This window comes from Borostomias antarcticus, assembly GCF_949987555.1.
Source record: "Borostomias antarcticus genome assembly, chromosome: 21".
Taxonomy (NCBI): Eukaryota; Metazoa; Chordata; class Actinopteri; order Stomiiformes; family Stomiidae; genus Borostomias; species Borostomias antarcticus.
In genome coordinates, this window is record NC_140254.1 from 5,766,151 (window position 1) to 5,787,890 (window position 21,740).

General features: G+C 45.1%; 3 protein-coding genes across 3 annotated transcripts; 1 reads left to right on the top strand and 2 right to left on the bottom strand.

The window, feature by feature from the left end:
• Positions 1–760: 760 nt before the first annotated feature.
• Positions 761–5,854, bottom strand: exosc7 (exosome component 7). The gene is made up of 8 exons (XM_084454799.1): positions 5,784–5,854; positions 5,430–5,531; positions 5,171–5,265; positions 3,620–3,785; positions 3,429–3,499; positions 2,971–3,094; positions 2,645–2,800; positions 761–927 (listed from the first exon to the last, which is right to left on the bottom strand). The coding sequence occupies exons 1-8, from the start codon at positions 5,838–5,840 to the stop codon at positions 823–825; spliced, it is 876 nt and encodes a 291-aa protein (XP_084310925.1). The 5' UTR covers positions 5,841–5,854; the 3' UTR covers positions 761–822.
• Positions 5,855–6,387: 533 nt separating this feature from the next.
• On the top strand, positions 6,388–15,410 carry zdhhc3b (zDHHC palmitoyltransferase 3b). The gene is made up of 7 exons (XM_084455750.1): positions 6,388–6,679; positions 9,113–9,448; positions 9,754–9,878; positions 10,930–11,026; positions 11,230–11,311; positions 11,582–11,712; positions 12,784–15,410. Exons 2-7 carry the CDS (start codon positions 9,146–9,148, stop codon positions 12,940–12,942), a joined length of 897 nt encoding a protein of 298 aa, XP_084311876.1. The 5' UTR covers positions 6,388–6,679; positions 9,113–9,145; the 3' UTR covers positions 12,943–15,410.
• A 3,028-nt stretch (positions 15,411–18,438) lies between these two features.
• Positions 18,439–20,076, bottom strand: tmem42b (transmembrane protein 42b; the record flags this gene model as incomplete). Its single annotated transcript, XM_084454909.1, has 3 exons — positions 18,439–18,582; positions 19,016–19,162; positions 19,900–20,076. The coding sequence occupies 3 exons, from the start codon at positions 20,074–20,076 to the stop codon at positions 18,439–18,441; spliced, it is 468 nt and encodes a 155-aa protein (XP_084311035.1).
• Between the last annotated feature and the right edge of the window lie 1,664 nt (positions 20,077–21,740).

Here is a 21,740-nt window from a genome sequence, read left to right on the forward strand (position 1 = left end):
AGAAACAGCAATTCACAGGCAGCACCACTACCCTGGATCAGAGACGGAGACATGGGCAGCAGCTGGGGACGGGCAGGGCCAGACAGTCTGTACTTAGCCACAGCAGCCACTTAGGTAATGTTGTGTTCCATTGGTGTGGTCACTAGATGTGCAAATAACAAACATTGAATCACCACTTTAAATGAAAATATAAAAGCCTATAAACATGTCTTAGTGGCAAGTATCTAGACAAATAGAATTAATTGAACTCTAAATTCACACCTCATCTCCGTTTATTTTGTTTATTTCTTATTTGAAATGAACATGTAATACAGGCAGACACCACACTATGATAAAGAATTGGCAGGTGTATCTGGGTGTTGTCTCGGGGTGATAAAGAATTGGCAGGTGGTTTCAACCGAGTCTCGTCTCAGTATGTTTAAATAGAGAGGTGGTGAACAGGCACGTTTGTTGCAGACAATAGGGAGGAAGAGCAGTCTTCCGAAGGAAGTGGAAATGGTCCAGTCTCACATCTGCTCCTTGGGCCTGGCCCTTCACTCTCCTCCAATGACACGTGGCAAGGCCAGAGGCACTGTCCGGTCTCCAGTGATACGTGGCAAGGCCAGAGGCACTGAGCAGTCTCCAAGTCACTGGCACATTTAAGCTAAATGTCTTCATTACCAAATTAAGTCAGCTTAAACACGGAAGCCTATTTCAAATTAAAATGTGTCTTTTCACTTATCTCACATCCATGAACACAAATAGGACACTAAGACAGACAGACTGTACAAATTAAAAAGCTTTATTAGAAAAGTAGACATGTACAAAAGCAGAAGGACAACCTTAACCAAGGAAACCCACTTTCAGTCTCTTCTTCCCCAGACTCTCCTCCTTCTGCAGCAGCTCTATGAGGGGAGCATGGAGGGCTTTGCCTACCCGCTTGCCTGTCTGGAAAAACAACACAGAGCATCAGCATTTTACATTTTGTTATTTATACTGTTTAGGATGACAGGAACAGTGCTCATTGATCAACATTTCTGTAAATGTGAGTTTTAGCCAGTTTGGACTTTAGCCGGTTTCAACTGCGGTTCCCTGGGCAGGTATAATGACAACTACAAAAGATGGATAAGATAACGTAAAATAGGAACAGCAAATTGCCTTATTCACCTCAGGTCAGTCTGACGTAATTAGGGGTGCGGATACGGAAGTGCCCGTTGACTTCAATGTTAGAAGTTCACTGTAAAAACACCACTTCAAGAATCAAAATAGTCAAAATAACAGGCTGAATACACTATCGGGGTTCAAACTCATCATTACCAGACTCCGATTGTTTTTCACTGCCGTTGTTTTCGCGTTTGGAAATACATCGGAGTGAATGCAGCTGACGGCCAACTATGGCTCATTCACCTCCATGTATTTCCAAACACGAAAACAACGGCAGTGAAAAACAATCGGAGTCTGGTAATGATGAGTTTGTAACCCCGATAGTGTATTCAGCTATTCAGTTATTTTGACTATTTTGGTTCTTGAAGTGGTGTTTTTACAGTGAACTTTTAACATTGAAGTCAACGGGCACTTCCGCATCCGCACCCCCAATTACGTCAGACTGACCAATATGGCTGCCAGGTGAATAAGGCGAATACTGTGCATATAGCAGAGCACCTTTCATAAGAACACATACTTTAACACAAGCACACCTATACATAAAACAAAGGTCACTTCAGGCTATTTAAAGTTAGTGTAATGTATTTCCACACACCAAACACAGTACAGGTCCATGTGCATGCATTGCATACAAACTTAAGCGGGGATTAAATTACATTTCCTTCGCACATGATTCCCTAATCTTAGTTGGAACAACTGTGAACAACCTTCTGATATGAACTTTCAACACAACTGGCCTGCGGGCTGTGCTAACTGGGTTTGTTGAGTCAGAGAACAGAATTTTGAGGGGAGGAGTCTAGGCAGCCAGCCATCCTCTGAAGGCCTAAATATATTTTGGGCTAAGTATGTGTATGCATACACCGACGTTGCACCAATTGCTCAGACATTCTGCGAGATGGAAAAAGTACATGTCGAGGAAGTAATATTAGAAGTGGAAAGACATAGGGCCCGCACACCAGAACTCCGTTTTTAGACTTTTTATTATGAAAACTTTTCGAGCATCAGTGTGGTCTTCATCAAGTTCAAGGAACGAGGAACTTGATGAAGACCACGCTGATGGTCGAAACGTTTTCATAATAAAAAGTCTAAAAACGGAGTTCTGGTGTGCGGGCCCTACGTCTTTCCACTGTTTATGAGTATAAGCCCAGCACCCATGGCGATGTGCGTATAGCCACAACCTTCTTCAGAGGAAGTAATATTACACAATGGCGTGAATTTTTAAGAGGAGTTATGTGAGCTCGTCCGCAATTACCATGTGACGTCGCCGCTGCGCCATGACACGTTTGCATGCCAGAATAATTGGCGAGAAATTAGCAACGATTTAAACCTGAGCGAGAAATAATGCAAAGAAAGTTTAGTTGTTGCTGACCTGCCTCCTAGTGGACGTTTCTAAACCTCCATTTAGACATTAAGTATGCAGTAGAGTATGTGAAAAATCCGCTTGCGTAGCGTTCGTATATGTACACGTACGACACAACAGTATACAGAGGCCTTAACTCACCTCTGTCATCTCAAAGATGCTCTCTGGGTCCAGACTGCCTCCTCCCACCTTCCTGACACAGGTCACTGTGCCCCTGTGTGTGACGGAAATTATGAGGCTGGCCACGGAGCACGCCTTCTCCTGCAGCGTGGCGTCCACCACGTGCCTGTGGCCCACCTAGGGAGATAAACAGGCATACAAACAATTAAGCGCAGTAGCCCACACACACACACACCGACACACACACACTAAAAACTACCGTGTGAGAAAAATTGCAATATATGTGGATGGATTCCTAATCGTAATGTCACAACAGCCGCAGCAGGTGTTGCCATCGGCTGGCTCACCTTGCACAAGGTGACGATGCAGGGGACGTTCACCACGTCCATCCTCATGCAGTCATAGGGGTCGTCCGACAGCTCGATCTCCTTCCCCCCTTCCTCGTCGTCTGATATGTGCACTTTGGGAATTCTGTTGGGAAGGATAGAGGGAAGAGAAAGTGTAGATTTGCTGACTAAGGTAGCTACGTAGCAATATTATATTGAGTAAGCAGGATAAAATGGCCCTGTAGGATAGACTGTTTATGATATCACTGGCTCAGCACCTCTTTGCCGGAATATATTATCCAAAAATGTATAAAAATAAAGGTGTCATTGATCTGGCAGAACTGGCAGTTTACAGATATAAGCCATCATTCTAATGTAAAGACAGTAATAGCCTGTCACACTGACCAATCCCCACAGGACTACAAAAAATGTGTTGAGCTTCCTCGAGAGCTTGTGGTTAACTGGGAGTAGCATCTTACCTAGTGTTGAAGAGTGCTGCCTTTATAGCTACAGACATGGCATCATGCAGGTTCCCATCACACTGAAGGAGCTAGGCAGAAAAGAGTATGATACAAGTCATGTTTACATTGGTCCATAGGTGAGAACTCCACCCTCCTGGGCTAGCCCTGGTTACAAAACATTCATACCCCACGGTAAATGCATCTCTCACCAGCACATCCACATAGAGTACCCAGCAGTGTTCCCCAGGGCTGATGCATAGGCTCTTCAGGTCCACACTGCGTCTGTTGTTGAACACCTTGTACAGAGTATTACTCAGCTCCGTGCCCAGTTCCTCGCCACCTCGACCCTCAAACTCTGGAGTGGCATTGGCAGAACTAGGAGGGGAAACATGGGGTAAGTTTCAGTCATCCACAGCGCCTCACGTGTTATCTTATTGGCGGACAGTGAGATATAGAAATAGAAATATTGTTCTCCAGAAGCTTCTACGAAGACGATCGGGAGGAAGGATGAGAGGGGTCAGGATAAGACAGACTCAGAACTTGTTTCGGTTCAGGACCGGTAGATCGGAAGCTAGTCATGCCACTGAAATAGCTGTGAATTGCAATGACATGAAATAATGTCTGATAAATTTAGATCTTGGATAGGTCTTGCAGCTGCTTCCATAACATTAATGGTAGCGGTCAGTGGCTAAAGCACTTACACTAATGATTCCTATGTTAGCTATTTTGCTGTAATTGGTTCAACTTCTGTTTGTGGACAAAAGTCATTACCTGCTGTTTTGCACTTCCCTTTAGGTGAAGTAAGTAGACCAAGGCCTAGTTCAGACGGCAGGTCTCAATGCTGAATTCCGATTTTTTTACACAGATCCGTTTTTTTTGTTTAGCTGTTCACATGACATTTTAAATATAACCTATATTTGACTGCCGTGTGAAAAGTCCACGGCCCTGAACAGATCCGCATGCGCAGAAGAACAATAACAAAGACGTCAGGACGTCACGCGCAGCGCACTGTTTACGGAAGTAACGTTAACCATGGATAACGTTCTATTAAAGGGCAATGCTCGTTTTTGACAACCTGGACCTTATTTACGACATATTATAAGAAGTTTGACTCACCGAGATCACTTTTGTGTAGTTCGGAGGCCTGTAGAAGAAATTTAAAATCCAGCGCGAGCCAGTATATCCATGTAATGACGGTGATCGGGGCACCGAGAATGCAGTTTCTCAAAATCTATTTTCGGCCGCTAAACGGTTGTTTTCATCAATCAGATTGGATGAATCGACAGTTGAGATTCCTCAACGCGAGGCATTGTTGTGGTTTTCAAATACGGGGTCTATAGCCTCTGTAATATGATCTTTACACGCCTTTCCCCACTTGCTCCAGCACGCATGCGCACAGGCCAGCGCGCAGACTGGCTATTCTCCGGCTCACATTCTCTGCGCTACGATCGGATTGTTGCTGACGAATGACGACGACAATATTCTCGGCACCAACAACGATCGTAGCGCAGAGAATGTGAGCCGGAGAATAGCCAGTCTGCTCGCTGGCCTGTGCATATCCTAGGTGCGCTGGCTTACAGCCAAGCACAAAAAGAGAGCGTAACAGGACACAACACTACCTCCTAGTGGTAGCACTGTTATCAAAGTTAGACTGTTATCTAAGTACTCATAATCTGGAAGGATCCATCAGAATCTTACAAGTGTTATGTATTTCGACTAAACTATGAATTTGAGTTAGTGCTGCAAGGCGTAATACTTACCAGTCCACAAAGAACTCCAAATACCCTTCATCGGGTACCATAGGTCTTGGTTTGCCAATTTCAGCTTTGACTCCAACTAATATGTCTGTGTGCCCCTGCAAGACAGGTTTTGTACATTTTGTGTCATTGGTTGGGAATCTGACAGATAAATAATGACTTGTTGTGATATGATGTTAATGAATGATAATGATAAAAAGGTCATCATCTCCACAGTGGACTGCTAGAAGGATGTGTTGCTGATGCCTGGTTGTGAGATTACCAGTGTGACTTTGGCCGAGCCATCTGTATTTGACACCACGTCCGTCTCTATCTCCATGTGTCTATAGTCCTCACAACCTCGTCCATCAACCCGCAGATCATCCTGGAAAAGTAGGTAATTAAACAACGTCCAGGGGAACATGGAGGCTTTTAATATAAGCTACATCAGCTAACTAGCCGTGATGGATTGACAACAGGAGTGCCACTATCTACGTTAGCTTAGCTAACGTTAGCTAGCTATTCAGGGAGGCTGCTTCGATAAACAGATAGCAGGACATAACTACTTCATTTTACCACGTTGAATGCATCAACTCAATAAAGGAATTGAGCAATGTATTGTTAAAACGAAACCTACCCGTATGCCATGCAAAATATACACCTTTTCAGCCTCACTGACTTGAACAGTTGCCATGATGCAAAACACTACCGAGCATGGCTACCGAGGCGGATACCACGTGCGTCGCAGCAATTTACCTCATCAACGAGCGACAAAAAAACACGTTTCTATTTTCTATCCAGATGATTGATATATCAGCTTTCTGAGATGTTACATCTTGTATGTTTTTTGAATATATATTTAAAATAAATAAATGTCAGTGTAAAATATTCAAAGAGATGTATCTGTCTAGCTCGGTGAGCTCTTTATAGTAAGCTTTTCATGTATGTTATGTTTAATTGACCTAATAAGGCTACTACTACAACCTCACTCAAGAGAGCAAGCGAGCGATTCAAATGTGGGCGAAGCTGGAAATGATAACGTAATAGAAGGGCCATACAGGATGGTAAACCCCCAACGCAGACACAGGATCGGATTTTAAATATCTTGAGGTTTGAGACTGCTGTGGATATCAGGGCTGCAGGTGGAGAGCTCCTCTCTCGAATCGGTGCAGAAACGCATTCATTGAAAAGCTGGATACTTCCTGCTTGGTTCGCCTCCTTTTTTGTTTCCTCGCCGAAGAGAGACATGTTTCGGCGAGTTTCGGGGAGCAGCTATTGATCCACTGCATGGTCATTTCGCCAGACCGAAAACAAGTCCCCTTTGGAGTCAGTTAAAAGGTGTTGGAGTCAGTAAAACGGGTGTGCTGCAAGCCTGCCAGCTTTCTCAACCTCATTTCAGGAGACATTGGCTGCTAGCCTATGTGTTAGCTAATGGTGTGATTTCTGTGTGGTGTAACGTTATCTAGCTAGCCATCTACCAAGCTTATTTGACATTGAGCTTCTCAATCATTTACTCAGTCGGGGGAGAGAGAGGTAAGTTTATATTCAGTTAACTTAGCTAGTAGGCTTAGTCTAGTTTTAATCGATGCAATATTAGCTTTAATTCGCTTGATAGTATCAAGTTAGCTAGGAAGCATCCTGGTTTGACTAGCTAGCACAACAATTATCTTCAGTGCCTAGCTAGCCTAAGTTTGCTAGATGACGAGCCTGGCAGACCCTGATCACAAAGTGAGTTACTGTGATTAGAGAATCTAACTGAGCAGTTTCGTGATTATTGCTGTCAAGTGCCTTTGGCAAGACCATCCTGATCTAGCGAGCTATTCAAGTAGCTCAGTTAAGTCGGATCCCTCTCTTCCTTACGTTAGCTGCAAAGGACAAGCTCTTTCTGAGATGGTCAAACCCACCAGTGATTCTTTGACTGTGGACTGAGGCTTTTGTCGACAGATGTCGAGGTGTGTGTGTGTGTGTGTGCGCGCGCGCGTGTGCGTGCGTGTGTGTGTGTGAGATGTAGTTTTCATGTGAAGGGCAACCCTGACATCCACAGGTAGTGTAGTAGTGACCTGGCACAGTGTCATTTGGCTCTGTTCCACTCCCCTTTCCCTGAAGTGTGCACCTGTCCACTTTATATGGATTTCAAAGCATATGATGGGTGTAAGAGAACGCTTCCCCCCATCATACACTTCTTAATTTATGTAGAAGAGTAGAAGTGAACACTTCAGGGTAAAGGCGTGTTGAGGGCGTCAGGATATGACTGGAGGGGCCTTCACACCAGGGGTCAGCATATTTTAATCTAATTTCTCAGCCACTCCCATCATCCCTTCCATGATTGCTGTCATCAATCAATAATATTATGAATCACTCTTGAAGGCATCCTAGCAGCAGGGGCATCTCGGCTCACTGGTCCTGTGGCAAAGTGCTTCTGTTTCAATATTAGGCTGTCTTCTGTAGCTAATGTGCAATGCTATGTAATTCAGCTGTTTGGTCTGTCATCGAAAATACTGTTTGAGACATTTTCAGATATGGTTAACCTGAATGTTACTTTGACGATTGTCACTTAAGCGCTTTTTTGGATGAATTCTTGAGTAGAAAGGGCCTGTTCAATATTGACCTACCGGTAAATGTCAAGAAACATTGTCTAACTATAACCATTCAGTCAGTGTTTGTTGAAGCAGGCCTAGTCTATAAACCTCCATTGTAGTCAGCCACAGAAGGTCATTGATGTAGTGAATAATGGCTAATGTCCGAGAGTTGTGTTTCCTATAGTGCAATTGACTTGGAGAGATAAAGACTCTGGCTCTGTAGATGTACACAGTGAAATTATATATCTGCATTATAGTAGCTAGAGTTCCAATTCCTCTGGAGCAAGTTTTTCCTGAAATAGCTCAAACAGAATCATCCATGTTGTGAATTGCACACAGCTGGGAGGATACAAGGGTGAAAATTGTGCTTTGTGAGTGTAACACTGACCTAGACAATTAGCTAGCTGTGAGTGGAGTGTAGAGTACTGCATCGACTGACGCCAGGTTGGCCAGGCTATCAGTGACAGCGGATGGTAATCCCTTGTCTGTGTGGTGTAAGTGATAGCCATGGACACGCTGGACCTCCTGCCCTCTCTCACAGCTGGACTCTGGCTCTGGCCTAGACACTACCCACTGTCTGTTAGCAGGCTGCCCAGAGACTGTGGCTGCCCAGAGGCACTGTGCCCAGACACTGTCTGTCCTGGACTGTATGTTCTTTGTGTAGTTGTATGGTTCTCATAATGTTATGTTGATCTGCTATTGAGGCGTGGTCTTCAGGAAGAGGTGCGCTGTTTGGCTACCTCAGACCGTTCACGGTTGTGGACATAAGATAGGATGGAATTTCATAATCCCTAGGGGGAATTTGGGCATTTCAGCAGCGAGAATGTACAGCATAGATTACAGTAAAAAATATAAGTAAAGAATATACATAATGGAGTACAAGAAATATATACATACAGTAGGCATTAAATATAGAATACAGTATACATACAATCTGTAAAATAATAGTATTTGGTTGTGAGAATTATATAAACTGTGACTGGACCTTCCCCCTAAAATCATAGGCTAAATCCCTCTGAATTATCACATAAAAGTGAGATTATGCCGGCAAACTCGGTAATTTGGCTACAGTACATGAAGGGATTGAATCCTGACCTCTAAACTTAACTGGACTGGAGGGAAAACATACATGGGTTTCATGAACTCCCATCAGCCCTAGCTGTTAAGATATTTTCTCTAGTGTTTGGCAGAAATCACCTAATAGCTATTTTTAATGTCATTTTTCCCCCTGACATTGTTAGCAGTTTTAAAAGACCACAGGCATTTGTGAGATTCAGTTTAAAGGCTTAGAATAGTCGAATCCCTAACATTAAGCCAGAACCGTGTGATGACTAGAAAAGGAGGAATACATTATTTTTAAAAAAAAACTCTCTCCCTGCCCCCCCAGCATGTGGTTGGAGTTGCGGTGGTTCTAGGTATAATGCAGAGTCCGGGGCACCGCAGCAGGGACATCGAGAGACAAGCCGGCTACCTAAAGCCTGAGCACTGTGCCCCGCCCCCACCTCGCCCCCGCTCCAACGCCATGTGGTTCATCTGGGACGGTTGCGGGATGGTGTGCGGCGTCATCACCTGGTTCCTGGTCCTGTACGCCGAGTTCGTGGTGGTGTTCGTCATGCTCCTGCCGGCCAAGAATGTGCTCTACAGCCTGGTCAACGGGGTGCTGTTCAACGGCCTGGCCTTCCTCGCCCTCGCCTCCCACGCCAGGGCCATGTGCACTGACCCTGTGAGTCTTGTCAGCTGCTCTGTCAGACTGTCAGCCAGGCTGTCTGTCTGTGGGTTAGCCTAGTCGGTCAGCTATTGTTAGTTGGTCTGTTTGTCAGTCTCTGTGGAAAATCTGTCATTTTTCAAAACTCTTCTATTGAAACTTTCAAAACACAAACCCCCCAACAACACTTGTTTTTCTAGGAATGAAAAATCATTACTTCAGTATCACTCTTCCAAAATTACTGGTTTCAAATCATTAATATCAATTGCTCGGAGCTCCTGGAGTGACTGCCTGCCGTGTTTCTGTCGCCCCCTCTCCCCTAGGGAGCCGTGCCTAAAGGGAATGCCACCAAGGAGTTCATCGAGAGCCTGCAGCTGAAGCCCGGCCAGGTGGTCTACAAGTGCCCCAAGTGCTGCAGCATCAAGCCAGACAGAGCCCACCACTGCAGGTACGGAGCAGAGGACGGCAGGCATAGCGACCGGCCGTGGCTCTCCCACTGGGGACAGCACTGTTCGTTGCTGCCAGTGTTTATCTATCATTCGCTGTCTGCTGCCTGTATCATTCCCCTCCAGTCTCACCAGCTAGCTAACAAGGGTGTTCCCCTCGCACAGCTCTCTGAGGGGGTTAAGACGGATGAACAAACACAAATTAGATTCATTGAATAGGGAATGCTTTCACCTTTCGGGGCAAACAAAAGTGGCTGTGCTTGGTATCTGTATGTGGAATATCAGAATCAGAAACGTTTATTGCCATTGTAGTTTACAACTATACTAGGAATTTGTTTCGGTCAATGGTGCGTAACATGGAGGCATCATTGGACAGGGTGCAGGACGAGACTGGACAAAATACATAGTAGGAGAGAATGCAGAGAAAAACCGTGTACAATATGGTATGGCTTGAGTGTGTATATACTGCACAGTATACTTGACTATAGCATCGTTTTCAAGTTCTAACAACCTGGAATCAGCCCAGCCCACAGTTGAACATATTGCAGCTTTTGTCATCTCAGGAAGGATAGGCTGCTAGATGCATTATGGAGTAGGGGCTGAGGTTGTCAGTCTACTAGCTCCCTCAGTCAGGTACAATCTACACCTCCACTGTGAGTCCCTCTGATAGAACAGTCCAGCTCAGCAGGTTATTGCAGTCTTTCATCTCCATCAGTGTCAGTGCCCTTGGCTACGTGTGCCTTTGCTGCTGAAGGTGCTTACGGAGTCTCTACTGCTGTGTGTGTGTGTGCGTGTGTGTGTGTGCACGCATGTTTAAACTCATTGCATGCATTCTGCCGGGTCTCTCATGTGCCCCTAGAGAGCAGCTTGTGTAGGTCATAGCTTGGTCTATATTTGTCAGGGCCCTTCTGTCCGTGGCTTGCTACCCTGCTTTCATATTGTCTTCTCATGCATACTGTAGTAATATGTGTGTGTGTGTGTGTGTGTGTGTGTGTGTGTGTGTGTGTGTGTGTGTGTGTGTGTGTGTGTGTGTGTGTGCGTGCCCCTTCGCAGTGTATGTAAACGCTGCATCCGGAAGATGGATCACCATTGCCCCTGGGTGAACAACTGCGTAGGAGAGAGCAACCAGAAATACTTTGTACTTTTCACTGTGAGTTTCTAAATCCTCATGGCTCCTGACTGTTACTGCTCTGTTTACTACCAGCCGGTATTGACTCATCTCAAAGGATTCTCACTATAGCTATAACACGCACCTGCTGTAACAGCTGTTAATGCTGACTATTCCACACTGAGAAATCACACCTCCACACCACACACACACACGCTTAAAAAAATATATTTTTTGCTTCCTAGATGTACATTGCACTGATATCCTTCCATGCCCTGTTCATGGTGGCTTTCCATTTCGTCTTCTGCTTTGAGAAAGACTGGACAAGTAAGTGCCATGCTGTTTGGCTTTTATGTTGTCAAGGGCTCCTGTCATGGGACTATCCAGTGTTGTCTAGTTTTTAGTAGTGGGTATACTGATTTGACTAGTTATTACTGGGTATTACACCACTGGGATTATCAACACCATCCACCAGTCTGTTTGACTCGTTTTAGCGGACTACAGAGAGAACCATTTTGGAAGAAAGAAACTCCAAAAAATCTCTCCAGGCTAAGATTTCCCCCTCACTCTCTCTCTCCTCCCCTCTTCCTTCCACAGAGTGCAGCTCCTTCTCTCCCCCGGCGACCGTCATTCTCCTCATCCTCCTCTGCTTTGAGGGCCTCCTCTTCCTCATCTTCACCTCTGTGATGTTCGGGACGCAGGTCCACTCCATCTGTACCGACGAGACCGTAAGTGGACCCGGCAGGCACCCTCCTCTCTTTCCCCTCGCCCCCCGCCACGCCATCCTCTCTCTCCCCTCTCCCCTACCACTCCCCACCCCCACCCGGCGATGGACGCCATCCTCTCTCTCCCCTCTCACTCTCCACCCCGCTAAGGACGCCATCCTCTCTCTCCCCTCTCCCCTACCACTCCCCACCCCCACCCGGCGATGGACGCCATCCTCTCTCTCCCCTCTCACTCCCCACCCCGCCACGGACGCCATCCTCTCTCTCCCCTCTCACTCCCCACCCCCACCCTGCTAAGGACGCCATCCTCTCTCTCCCCTCTCACTCTCCATCCCCACCCCGCGATGGACGCCATCCTCTCTCTCCCCTCTCCCCTCTCACTCCCCACCCCCACCACGGACGCCATCCTCTCTCTCCCCTCTCACTCTCCACCCCCACCCCACCACGGACGCCATCCTCTCTCTCCCCTCTCCCCTACCACTCTCCACCCCCACCCCACCACGGACGCCATCCTCTCTCTCCCCTCTCCCCTACCACTCTCCACTCCCACCCCACCACGGACGCCATCCTCTCTCTCCCCTCTCGCCTCTCACTCCCCACCCCCACCCCACCACGGACGCCATCCTCTCTCTCCCCTCTCCCCTACCACTCCCCACCCCCACCCCACCACGGACGCCATCCTCTCTCTCCCCTCTCGCCTCTCACTCCCCACCCCCACCCCACCACGGACGCCATCCTCTCTCTCCCCTCTCCCCTCTCACTCCCCACCCCCACCCCGCAATGGACGCCATCCTCTCTCTCCCCTCTCACTACCGACCCCCACCCCGCGATGGACGCCATCCTCTCTCTCCCCTCTCCCCTCTCACTCCCCACCCCCACCCCGCGATGGACGCCATCCTCTCTCATCAGTCGGTTTACAAACGGCAACGTCAGTGAAACGGAGCTTTACTTTTGTCGGCTGGTTGGGGTTCCTGTAGAGATGGGTTGCCAGTCTTGTGTGGTTTTAAGGTAGGCTGCTTGAGCTTCACAGTGTTCTTGTTGCCTTCAGAGGAACTCTTTTTTGTTTGTCCACAGGGCATTGAGCAGTTGAAAAAGGAAGAGAGGAGATGGGCTAAAAGGACCAAGTGGATGAACATGAAGGTGGTGTTTGGCCACCCGTTCTCTATAGCCTGGCTAAGCCCCTTTGCGACACCAGACCACGGGAAGGCCGACCCATACCAGTACATCGTCTGAGATTGAGCAGCCTAGCTTAGCGCACATACTGTATACACACAACAAGCCTCTCCTTTTTGGTGCGGACTGATGATGCGCACAAGCCCAGGACATCACAGACCATCAACTCCTTCCTTCCCCTCATTTTAAATTTCAGGATGCTGTTTGTGAAACAATCTTGTTGTTTTTAAAACTACCCCTCCCCTTTTTCTGTTTTTTTTTTTGTCTTTGGTTGGTGCTACTGACTGGTTTCTGTTTGGAAATATACCTGTTTACTTCTGTTTACAACCAAACTCTGTAAAACCATCAACAGTAACATGCCTCTTTACATTTCTCACATTCAGGATGTATAAATGTGAAAGCACTTACTGGTGACATTGGATCTCACTTTTGGGATCAAGCAAGGGAAAATGAGACACTAAACCCAAGGTATTTCCTGTATTGGTTAATTTCATGTATCGAGGACTAAATGATGCAAACACATGGGCTGGATTCTAGTTTGCTTTAGTCAGAAGAATAGCATCGTTCAGAAGCGAAAGATTATTCTTCCAATGTAGCAAGCAGTACATCCGTTTCCAATCATTCCATGGTGTATAACCTTGATACCAGCCTGTAGTGTAAAGTTAATGCCTGATGTTAGATATTTGGATCATAAAAGTATATTTTGCTGCAAGTTGCAGATGAATTTCCTTAGTTCAGTGGACAGTTACAGGTGCTTTCAGTAAAGAGATGTGTGTTGCTCTGCCTTAAGGTTACAGTTTGGGATAGATGGAGTACCGGAAGTCTCCAGACTTCCTGTGTCTGGCAGGCAGCCAGGGTCCTGGACAGGACAGGGCGGGTTCACTCTGAAGGGCATGGCTGGATCAGCATGAGAATCAGACTAGAGTTGACCTGGCAGTTGGTCTGGAAGAGGAAGCTTGGCAGTATGCTGTGATGCCCTTTATCCAACCAAGTGGTAGTATGTCTACCTGGCTATTATGTCCGAGAACTGCTAATATACTGTTAATATATTGGAAAAATATCTCTGATGCTGATACGCTGGGATTTACCAGAGGCCTATGATCATGGTTGTGAGTCTACCACAGCAAAGCATAGGTGGAGAAATGTCCAGGCCTGTTTATGTGCATTGAGACCTGAAAGGCCATGCCGGAGGTGGACGTTTTTCAGTGTCAGTATTTGGGGCAACACAGCATGAGAATATAGGGTTAGAGAAGCTGTGTGCTGGATTCCCATGGTTGTGTAGATGGGCAGAGAGTTGACAGTCATTACACTACATCAAAGAATATACAGTAGTCAGTAAAACCGCCTTCTTCCCTGAGAGTATGATCACACCTTTTTGATCATCAGCCTTACTGTAAACTAGAATGAATTTATTTTTGACAAAGAACAGAAGGACTTAATTTATGTTTGCCTGAGAACATTTATTTGCCAAGTTTTGTGTTTTACCAAGTGAGTGATATGTTGTACCACCCCATGCAAGCCTTGAATGGTACAGCTCAGCTTAGGATGGAATACACAATGTGGAGTCCACAGGGGTTTGGTTTGGCTTTCGAGAACACATTGCCACCCTACTTTATGAAAATGAAATGGTTTTGTACTTTTCCTAAATGTGCCGTGTTGCTTTGAATTGATCATGTGACACTGAGGCGGGGCATGCACGCTGCTCTGTGTGTTTGGACCACATTATCTTGATTTTATATGACGATTGTAATCATGCTGTACGTTCCTCTGGTGCATGCAGTTAAATGGAATGAAGTGTGTCGCTGCTTTTCAAGAGGCAATATGGATATTTCAAACTTTTGTACCTTGAATTGAATTCCATTCCAAGTGCCACTAACAAAACTGTAAACTTCCATAATTCCTCTCACCTAACTCTGAAATACTATTTCTGTCTCTTAATCCAATATGATCCACCTTCTCTTTCCTCAGGTGGTACACACTAATCAATAGAAATCACAAGACTGTTTGGATCTTTCCTGCTTGGACTGGTGGCCTGCTACCTTAATAACCATCTCACGTTGAGTACCTTTAACTGTTTAACGACGGCTTGTCACTCATTACCATGCGCTAGTATGTACCTGCATGTTCTACTAGTATTTACCAGATGTTCTGATTCTGAGAGCTGGACTTGGGAGGCCCTGAGCGTGTGATTCATGTCAGTGGCCCTCCCTGGAGCATCCCGTAAAGGCCAATTTATGCTAACAACACTTGTCTTACGGAGCATGAATAAATTGGCCTTTATGTTCCTGTGAGTGGCTCAAGGCTCACCCCCCTTCCCTGTCATTGCTGTTATGACTGAGCCATCGTTCTTCTCTACTTAGACACTCACACAGAAGGGACATGAACAGAGGTCTTATCTCTCATCTGCTGTTCTAATCAAGAGATGGGTACACTGTTCTCTCTCTTCTATTTTATTCACCCCTTGCATACATACTTGTAAATACATAATTCACCATGTGTATCTATTTCAAAAAGGTTTATTCCGAATACAAAGTACATTTGTTTCGGTTACTTTCATATGGAAATGAAATAAAATTTGTTTTTTTTCCAAAATAGTTTCCTGTCTTTGTGTGGATGCATCATTCATTTCCCAGTTTATGGAAAGCAGTGTTTTCACCCAGTCTTCTTTATATTTATGGCCTGGTGTCCAAATATTGCGCACATTAATTTACTACAGCATACCACGGTCTGTGGGAGTGTGTATTTCTCAAGCTACAAGTAATTAGCAACATGCATGTCCCAGATGTGATGTTTATTACACCATTATTCAACACTGCATCATCTCACATTTGCATGAGGGAGCTCACACATAAAACATTTCTGTTGATAGAAAATATTTACACTTTTACAAATGTGAGTTTCAAATAGTTTACTTTTTAGACAAGATATGAATGATCTCATCGTCCAAACAGACCGAAGTCTGTCTGTACCCCCCGTCTCTCCCAACCTCAGATGTACAGGAAGCGCTGACTGATACAAACACTGATATGCCAGCCGCATTCCAGATAGACACATAATGCAACTATCAGAGGAAGATAATTTCCCTAGTGACCATTTTAAGGACTCTTAATACATTTTTGCTCAAGTTCAACTGACATGAGGCTCTTGACGTACAGTATGTATTTGCTTTGCTCCATTATGTTGCAATTCACTTATGTATCCAAGTAGCACACAGCTCATCGGGCCACTAGCCTCCCTATCTTATCTCTACAGTGTATATATCAACACAACTACACACACACACCCCACACAGGGAGGTTTAAACTAGCTACTATTTTCATGCAGTGATGACCTCTCCTCTTACAGTGACTTGTTCACAGGTTTCAATGGTTCATCCAGATCAGGCTGACAGGAGCAAAACAGACCTGGGTCAGCTAGGCTTTTAAATCCCATCAAATACTTGAGCTGTGAGTGACTGAACTTGCCTGGCAGAGTCGAACAAATGGGATGGTCCCAAAAAGGGGGCAAGCCTGCTCACACCCAGCAATCCCGAGTAGAGTCGAGCAAACGTTCAAGTATTTGAAAGGATTTGAAAATACTAATTCCCCAAGTCTGGAACACAGGATAAACATAAGCACCAGGGTCTCATCACTCTGAAGAATATAGCATACATAATCACATTGCCAGGGAAGTATTCCACTGTTCTGTACAGTATATCACATGGTATAAACCCTGCAGCCTGGGTTGTAGCAGGAAGGAGAGCTGATTTCAGTGTACATGTATGTTCTTATTGATACAGGCAGAACGTTGTCATAGCTACAGTTGTGATAGCTACATTTGTTGTTGCATGCATACAGTATGATTGATATGTATCAGAAACAACAGCAACATGTGATCATTATTAAGTCAAACTCCATCCTACAGCAACATGGTGTTGCACATCACAGTGTTATAGGATATTAGGAAAGTTCACCGTTGGAGGACAAGCATGCAAAACATTCAGGAGACCATACACCCTCAGTGGTTGTCCAACATGATGTCTGGCAAACCTGGGGCCTAGGTCAACTGGGCCGGGTTTGAATTGCAAGTGAAAAATTCTCAGAAACTGGCCGCTGTGAGTAATGCAGCTGCATCACAACTGTAAGTGCCAATTCGCCTTATTCACCTCAGCTGCCATATTGGTCAGTCTGACTTAATTGAGGGTGCGGATGCGGAAGTGCCCGTTGACTTCAATGTTAAAAGTTCGCTGTAAAAACACCACTTCAAGAACCAAAATAGTCAAAATAATTTTTCACTGCCGTTGTTTTCGCGTTTGGAAATACATTGGAGTGAATGCAGCTGACGTCTAATGGCTCATTCACCTCCATGTATTTCCAAACTTGAAAACAACGGCAGTGAAAAACCATCAGAGTCTGGTAATGATGAGTTTGTAACCCCGATAGTGTATTCAGCCTGTTATTTTGACTATTTCTGTTCTTGAAGTGGTATTTTTACAGTGAACTTTTAACATTGAAGTCAACTGGCCCTTCCGCATCCACATCCCAGACTGACCAATATGGCTGCCAGGTGAATAAGGCGAATTCTGGAGAGCCTGTTTGGGCACCAGATTAAATCCCAATATCATCCTCTAGGCCACTGAGGCAGGTCATTCAGAATGAGTTACTAATTGACAGTTTGACATGACACCACACAGTTGGTGCCTTACAATGAATGGCTGCCATTTTTGGATACTTTTTGATTTGAATTTTGGTTGAGGCAGGCCTCAAAGTGAACATAAAGGAATGGTAGGCGATTTTGGAGAAACCAGGAAGAAAAAATCCCCATCCTTCCCTTCAGGCCATCCTCCAAATGGGGAATACAAATGACACTCACTAGGCAGGTAGGTACTGTAGACTGACAGGCAGGTACAGTAGGCCATCAAATCAAAATGATTGGACAGATTTATTACAGTCCTGCGACTTCCACAGATTGCTATATTTTTTCTCTATATATTTTTATTTATTTATTTAGTGTCAGAGAATTGTATTTATTGACTGCTGTCGAGATGTAAAGAGAATTGCAAATCGCCTACATTTGTAATACAAGTGTCCCCATAATCCTCAAATCTACAGTATGAAGCCATCTGAAACATTCTTGACAGGAAAAAGTCTAGTCAGGGTAGCGAGTCTGAGTGCCAAACTGATATGATGCACTAACAAGCTGAGGATATGTCAGTTTCCATTGGACTACAGCTTCAGTTCAAACATCACCTTGAACATGCAATGATGCAACATTGGCATTAAACTTTAAAGTGAGTCTCACACTCTTAGGAAATGCGCTGGCATGAGATCTTTCGCTAAACATATCCACAGTGAAATATTAAAGGCATGCATTGCAGATAACACTGAAAATACTATTTCTGCAATAAATTAAAAAAAATCGAATCTAAATGCATTTTCTATGAAGTAAAACTTGCATACTTTCAAACCCTTTAAGCAATGCAACACTAGTGGTCTCTTGTTATTAGATAGATCATTATTTCCTTTCTCTATCATCGGGTAACCTGATGAGTTGTGCTGTTGGTCAAGTGTGTGTTATTTATTCGTCCTTCTTGGCAACTGGCCGCTGTCCTTCTTGTGGCGACGCCCTCTGCAGCACCAGCAGGCCAGAGAAAGTGAGTGAGATCCCCACCCACCACAGTGAGATGTGGGTCTCCCCAAAGATCAGCTGGCCCAGAAATGCCTGAGTAAAAACATTTTTATTATTCAGCAGGCATTAGGCATTGACGTTCCGTTACATCAAATTCTGAAAAATGATGAAGAATGTTTTTATGTAGTGACAGGGATTTGAGAAAATGGTGTCCTGAATAGTTTTCATTTTATATTGTCTTCTCATTACAGCAGGCCTAATTTATTCATGTGTAGTTTGAAGGGAGGAGTGAGGGTACCACAGAGATGGAAAATAAGTTACATCAAGTATCTACAGTAGGAATACTTATGTTTCTCAGTGGGTTGTATGTAAGATATTAAATAATCACAACATTGGAGCGTAATGTGAAGTCTTGGAGAAGAAGGTTAAGTAAACCAACCCCAGAGCTCTAGCACTACAGTACAGCAGAGCTCAACATGAGTAGTACTGTACTGTATGTTACTAAACAAGGGTATTAGGTACTTACTGAGGAGATGAAGTTGGAGGCGGTGGTGGTCACAGTGGTTTGGGTGGAGGAGGAGGAGTACCTGAGGGCCTTGGCCAGGAAGGTCCACATCACAGCGTTGCAGGTAAAGAGCAGCCCGCCACACAGCAGACGCAACGGAATGTGTAACTGCAATACAAGTGATGCACTGTTTATCATACTGGTGTGGACTAGCCTACTACTATAGGCATATGTACAGTAGACTACACTTGCATAATTGTACGAACATGATCAAAGCCTGATGATGCTCCAATGACACTGGTAGGATAAGTATTTGCACTGTCACATTCAATTTTAGATGCGAGGGCTTTGCCTGTCTTTTTCTGGGCAGCCTATAATGAATATACTCACGATGCCATTATTTGTAAGAATCAGATATCTTGATTATTAACCATAATCAACGGTGAAATTATGTCAGTGACAACACGTGGTGACCGTCTTGAAGGTCATTCACTCAAACCGGGCTATTGGCTTATGGACGATAATTAGGCTACACCATTTCACGAGACAGCCTACTCGACAGCTGACAGAAATGGACTCACGAATACCAAAATAGTCTTACTGGTGTTTGTTTAACCAAAATACATGGTGCACTACAGGACGCACGGGCTGCAATGTCGTTCTGCACGCGGCTATGGCCAAAGCACGATCACAGCATGGTGCGTCTGACCGGAGAAAGACGGTGATGGTGCTGGTGCTGATGCTGAGCGAGCTGGAAACAGCGGCGCTAAACTCAACACTGGAAAGCCCCAACTTCAGGCCTCGCGGAGAAATGACCGCGAGCACACGGACACTTGCATTATTCAAAGCTACCCGAATCCCGTCGTTTTAATAATTCAAGCACTTAAACTGCGGCCATGACTCACCCAGTCACACGCGGTAGTTTCGTCCGCTTGTCTAAATTTCCGCTGCTCTCCCCATGTTCGGAGCCCGGTTTCACATACACCTTTTAGGTAGTCGGCTCCAAGAGACAGCTTTGCCGACGATGATGCGACGGCCCCTAGAAAACCCGCCAGCAATGCATAGAAAACACCGGGGAACATGTTGTCAATTTTCTAACCCATCACATTTCTGGAGCTACTAGAATGAGCAGTGCTTTAGGTGGAATATGCTGTACTTCCTGCTAACAACCGTCCGGTGGCAGTCACACCAATCAAAATACAGTGAGCTGCTAGGTGAGCAACCGTTGGACAACAACGAGTGTAGCATTGTGGGATGCGATGTTTCTAAGTAGGCGTTCCTATGTGTTTACAGATGTGCATGGAAATAGAATGACCAACCAGTAGGCTAATAGGATTGGTGGCTTGTGTCTCCTGAAGGCTGCACCCAATTAACGATTGATAATTGGCCTAAATAATTAATATTGATCATTGAGCCCAATTAATACTGAATAAAGAATAGCCTATAAAATGGCACGAAGATAATATCCTTGCATCCTCATCATCAAACAAGTCTGGATTATGGCTCAGTCTTTTGTCTTCTGGGCTTCATTAATGTTGGATGGAGTGGTGTGATCAATTCTAATGTAATGTTCTAATGTAAAAAGAGGTACAGGACTCCCAGTGGAGTGCAGTCCTCCTGGCTGGCTGTCCCGCCCTGTCCCCTCCAGCATATTAATGAGCTTATCAGCTGGACCATTAAGGTCTAAACCCACCCTGTCACAGCGACTAGTGGAGAAGAGAGAGATACTGCTTACTGTAGCTCAGCCCCTACAGGTACCTCTGCCCTTGAGATCAATGGAACAGACTTATTTTATTTATTTATTTATTGGCATTGCAGACCCTAGACTGTGGAATAGCAGCCCCCTCTCTAACATCTGCCCCCTACATTGATACTGAAAAAAATACTTTTATTCTTTAGTATTTGGACCCTCTGATGTGGTTTTATATGTGCCCATGTCTATGTGTTGTCATGTTGTGTTTGTGTGCTGTGTGTACTGATGCTTATGTGGGTATTTTTTTTACCAGACTGCTTTTCATGAATCTCGGTGGAGGGGTGCACCATTTCACAGGGGGTGGCTGTAGCTCAGTTGGTAGAGCGGGTCGTTCAATGATTGAAGGGTCAGTGGTTCGAATCTCAGCTCTGACTGTCCACATGTCGAAGCAAGACACCTAACCCCAAATTGCTCCCAATGAGCATGTTAGCGCCTTGCATGGCAGCTGCCGCCATTGGTGTGTGAGTGTGTGTGTGAATGGGTGAAGGAGAGGCCATTGTAAAGCGCTTTGAGTGCCGTTAGGTGGAAAAGCGCTATATAAGTGCAGTCCATTTACCATTTCTAGTTGAATGTCTATTACAGATGCAAGTCCAGATAAATAGTAGTGCATAACTTCAGGTATGTAGTTGAACGTTGTTGGCTATACAAATGGACAGACAGTCTGCTGCTATCACTCCTATATTATCAAAATTTTTGAGCAACTACTTCAAAGTCATTACCACATCTGAGCCAGTCTCAGCGTTTCTCAATGCAGCCACTCTACAACCCACTTGGACACCAGCTCCAGAGCTACCTCTACATCCTCTTGCAACTCTTAAAACTGTCATCACAGACACACTCCAAAAATAATAAAAACTCTCAAATCAAGCCACCCCAGATGAACTATAATCTCCCCATTCCAAGGTATCTGCCTCATAGGTGTGTGACTTAACAGAGCCTGTGAGCCCCAGCTATAATTGGGGTCATCTTGATGTTCACAGAGAGATGAGACTC

Excerpts from the sequence above, each read along its gene's own strand:
- zdhhc3b (XM_084455750.1), top strand. The coding sequence starts at position 9,146 with ATGCAGAGTCCGGGGCACCGCAGCAGGGACATCGAGAGACAAGCCGGC. Across the intron at positions 9,449-9,753 it reads GGGCCATGTGCACTGACCCT|GGAGCCGTGCCTAAAGGGAA; the intron begins GTGAGTCTTGTC and ends CCTCTCCCCTAG. Across the intron at positions 11,027-11,229 it reads AATACTTTGTACTTTTCACT|ATGTACATTGCACTGATATC; the intron begins GTGAGTTTCTAA and ends TTTGCTTCCTAG.
- exosc7 (XM_084454799.1), bottom strand. The coding sequence starts at position 5,840 with ATGGCAACTGTTCAAGTCAGTGAGGCTGAAAAGGTGTATATTTTGCAT. Across the intron at positions 3,786-5,170 it reads TTGGAGTTCTTTGTGGACTG|TTCTGCCAATGCCACTCCAG; the intron begins GTAAGTATTACG and ends TTCCCCTCCTAG. Across the intron at positions 3,095-3,428 it reads GCAGCACTCTTCAACACTAG|AATTCCCAAAGTGCACATAT; the intron begins GTAAGATGCTAC and ends CCTTCCCAACAG.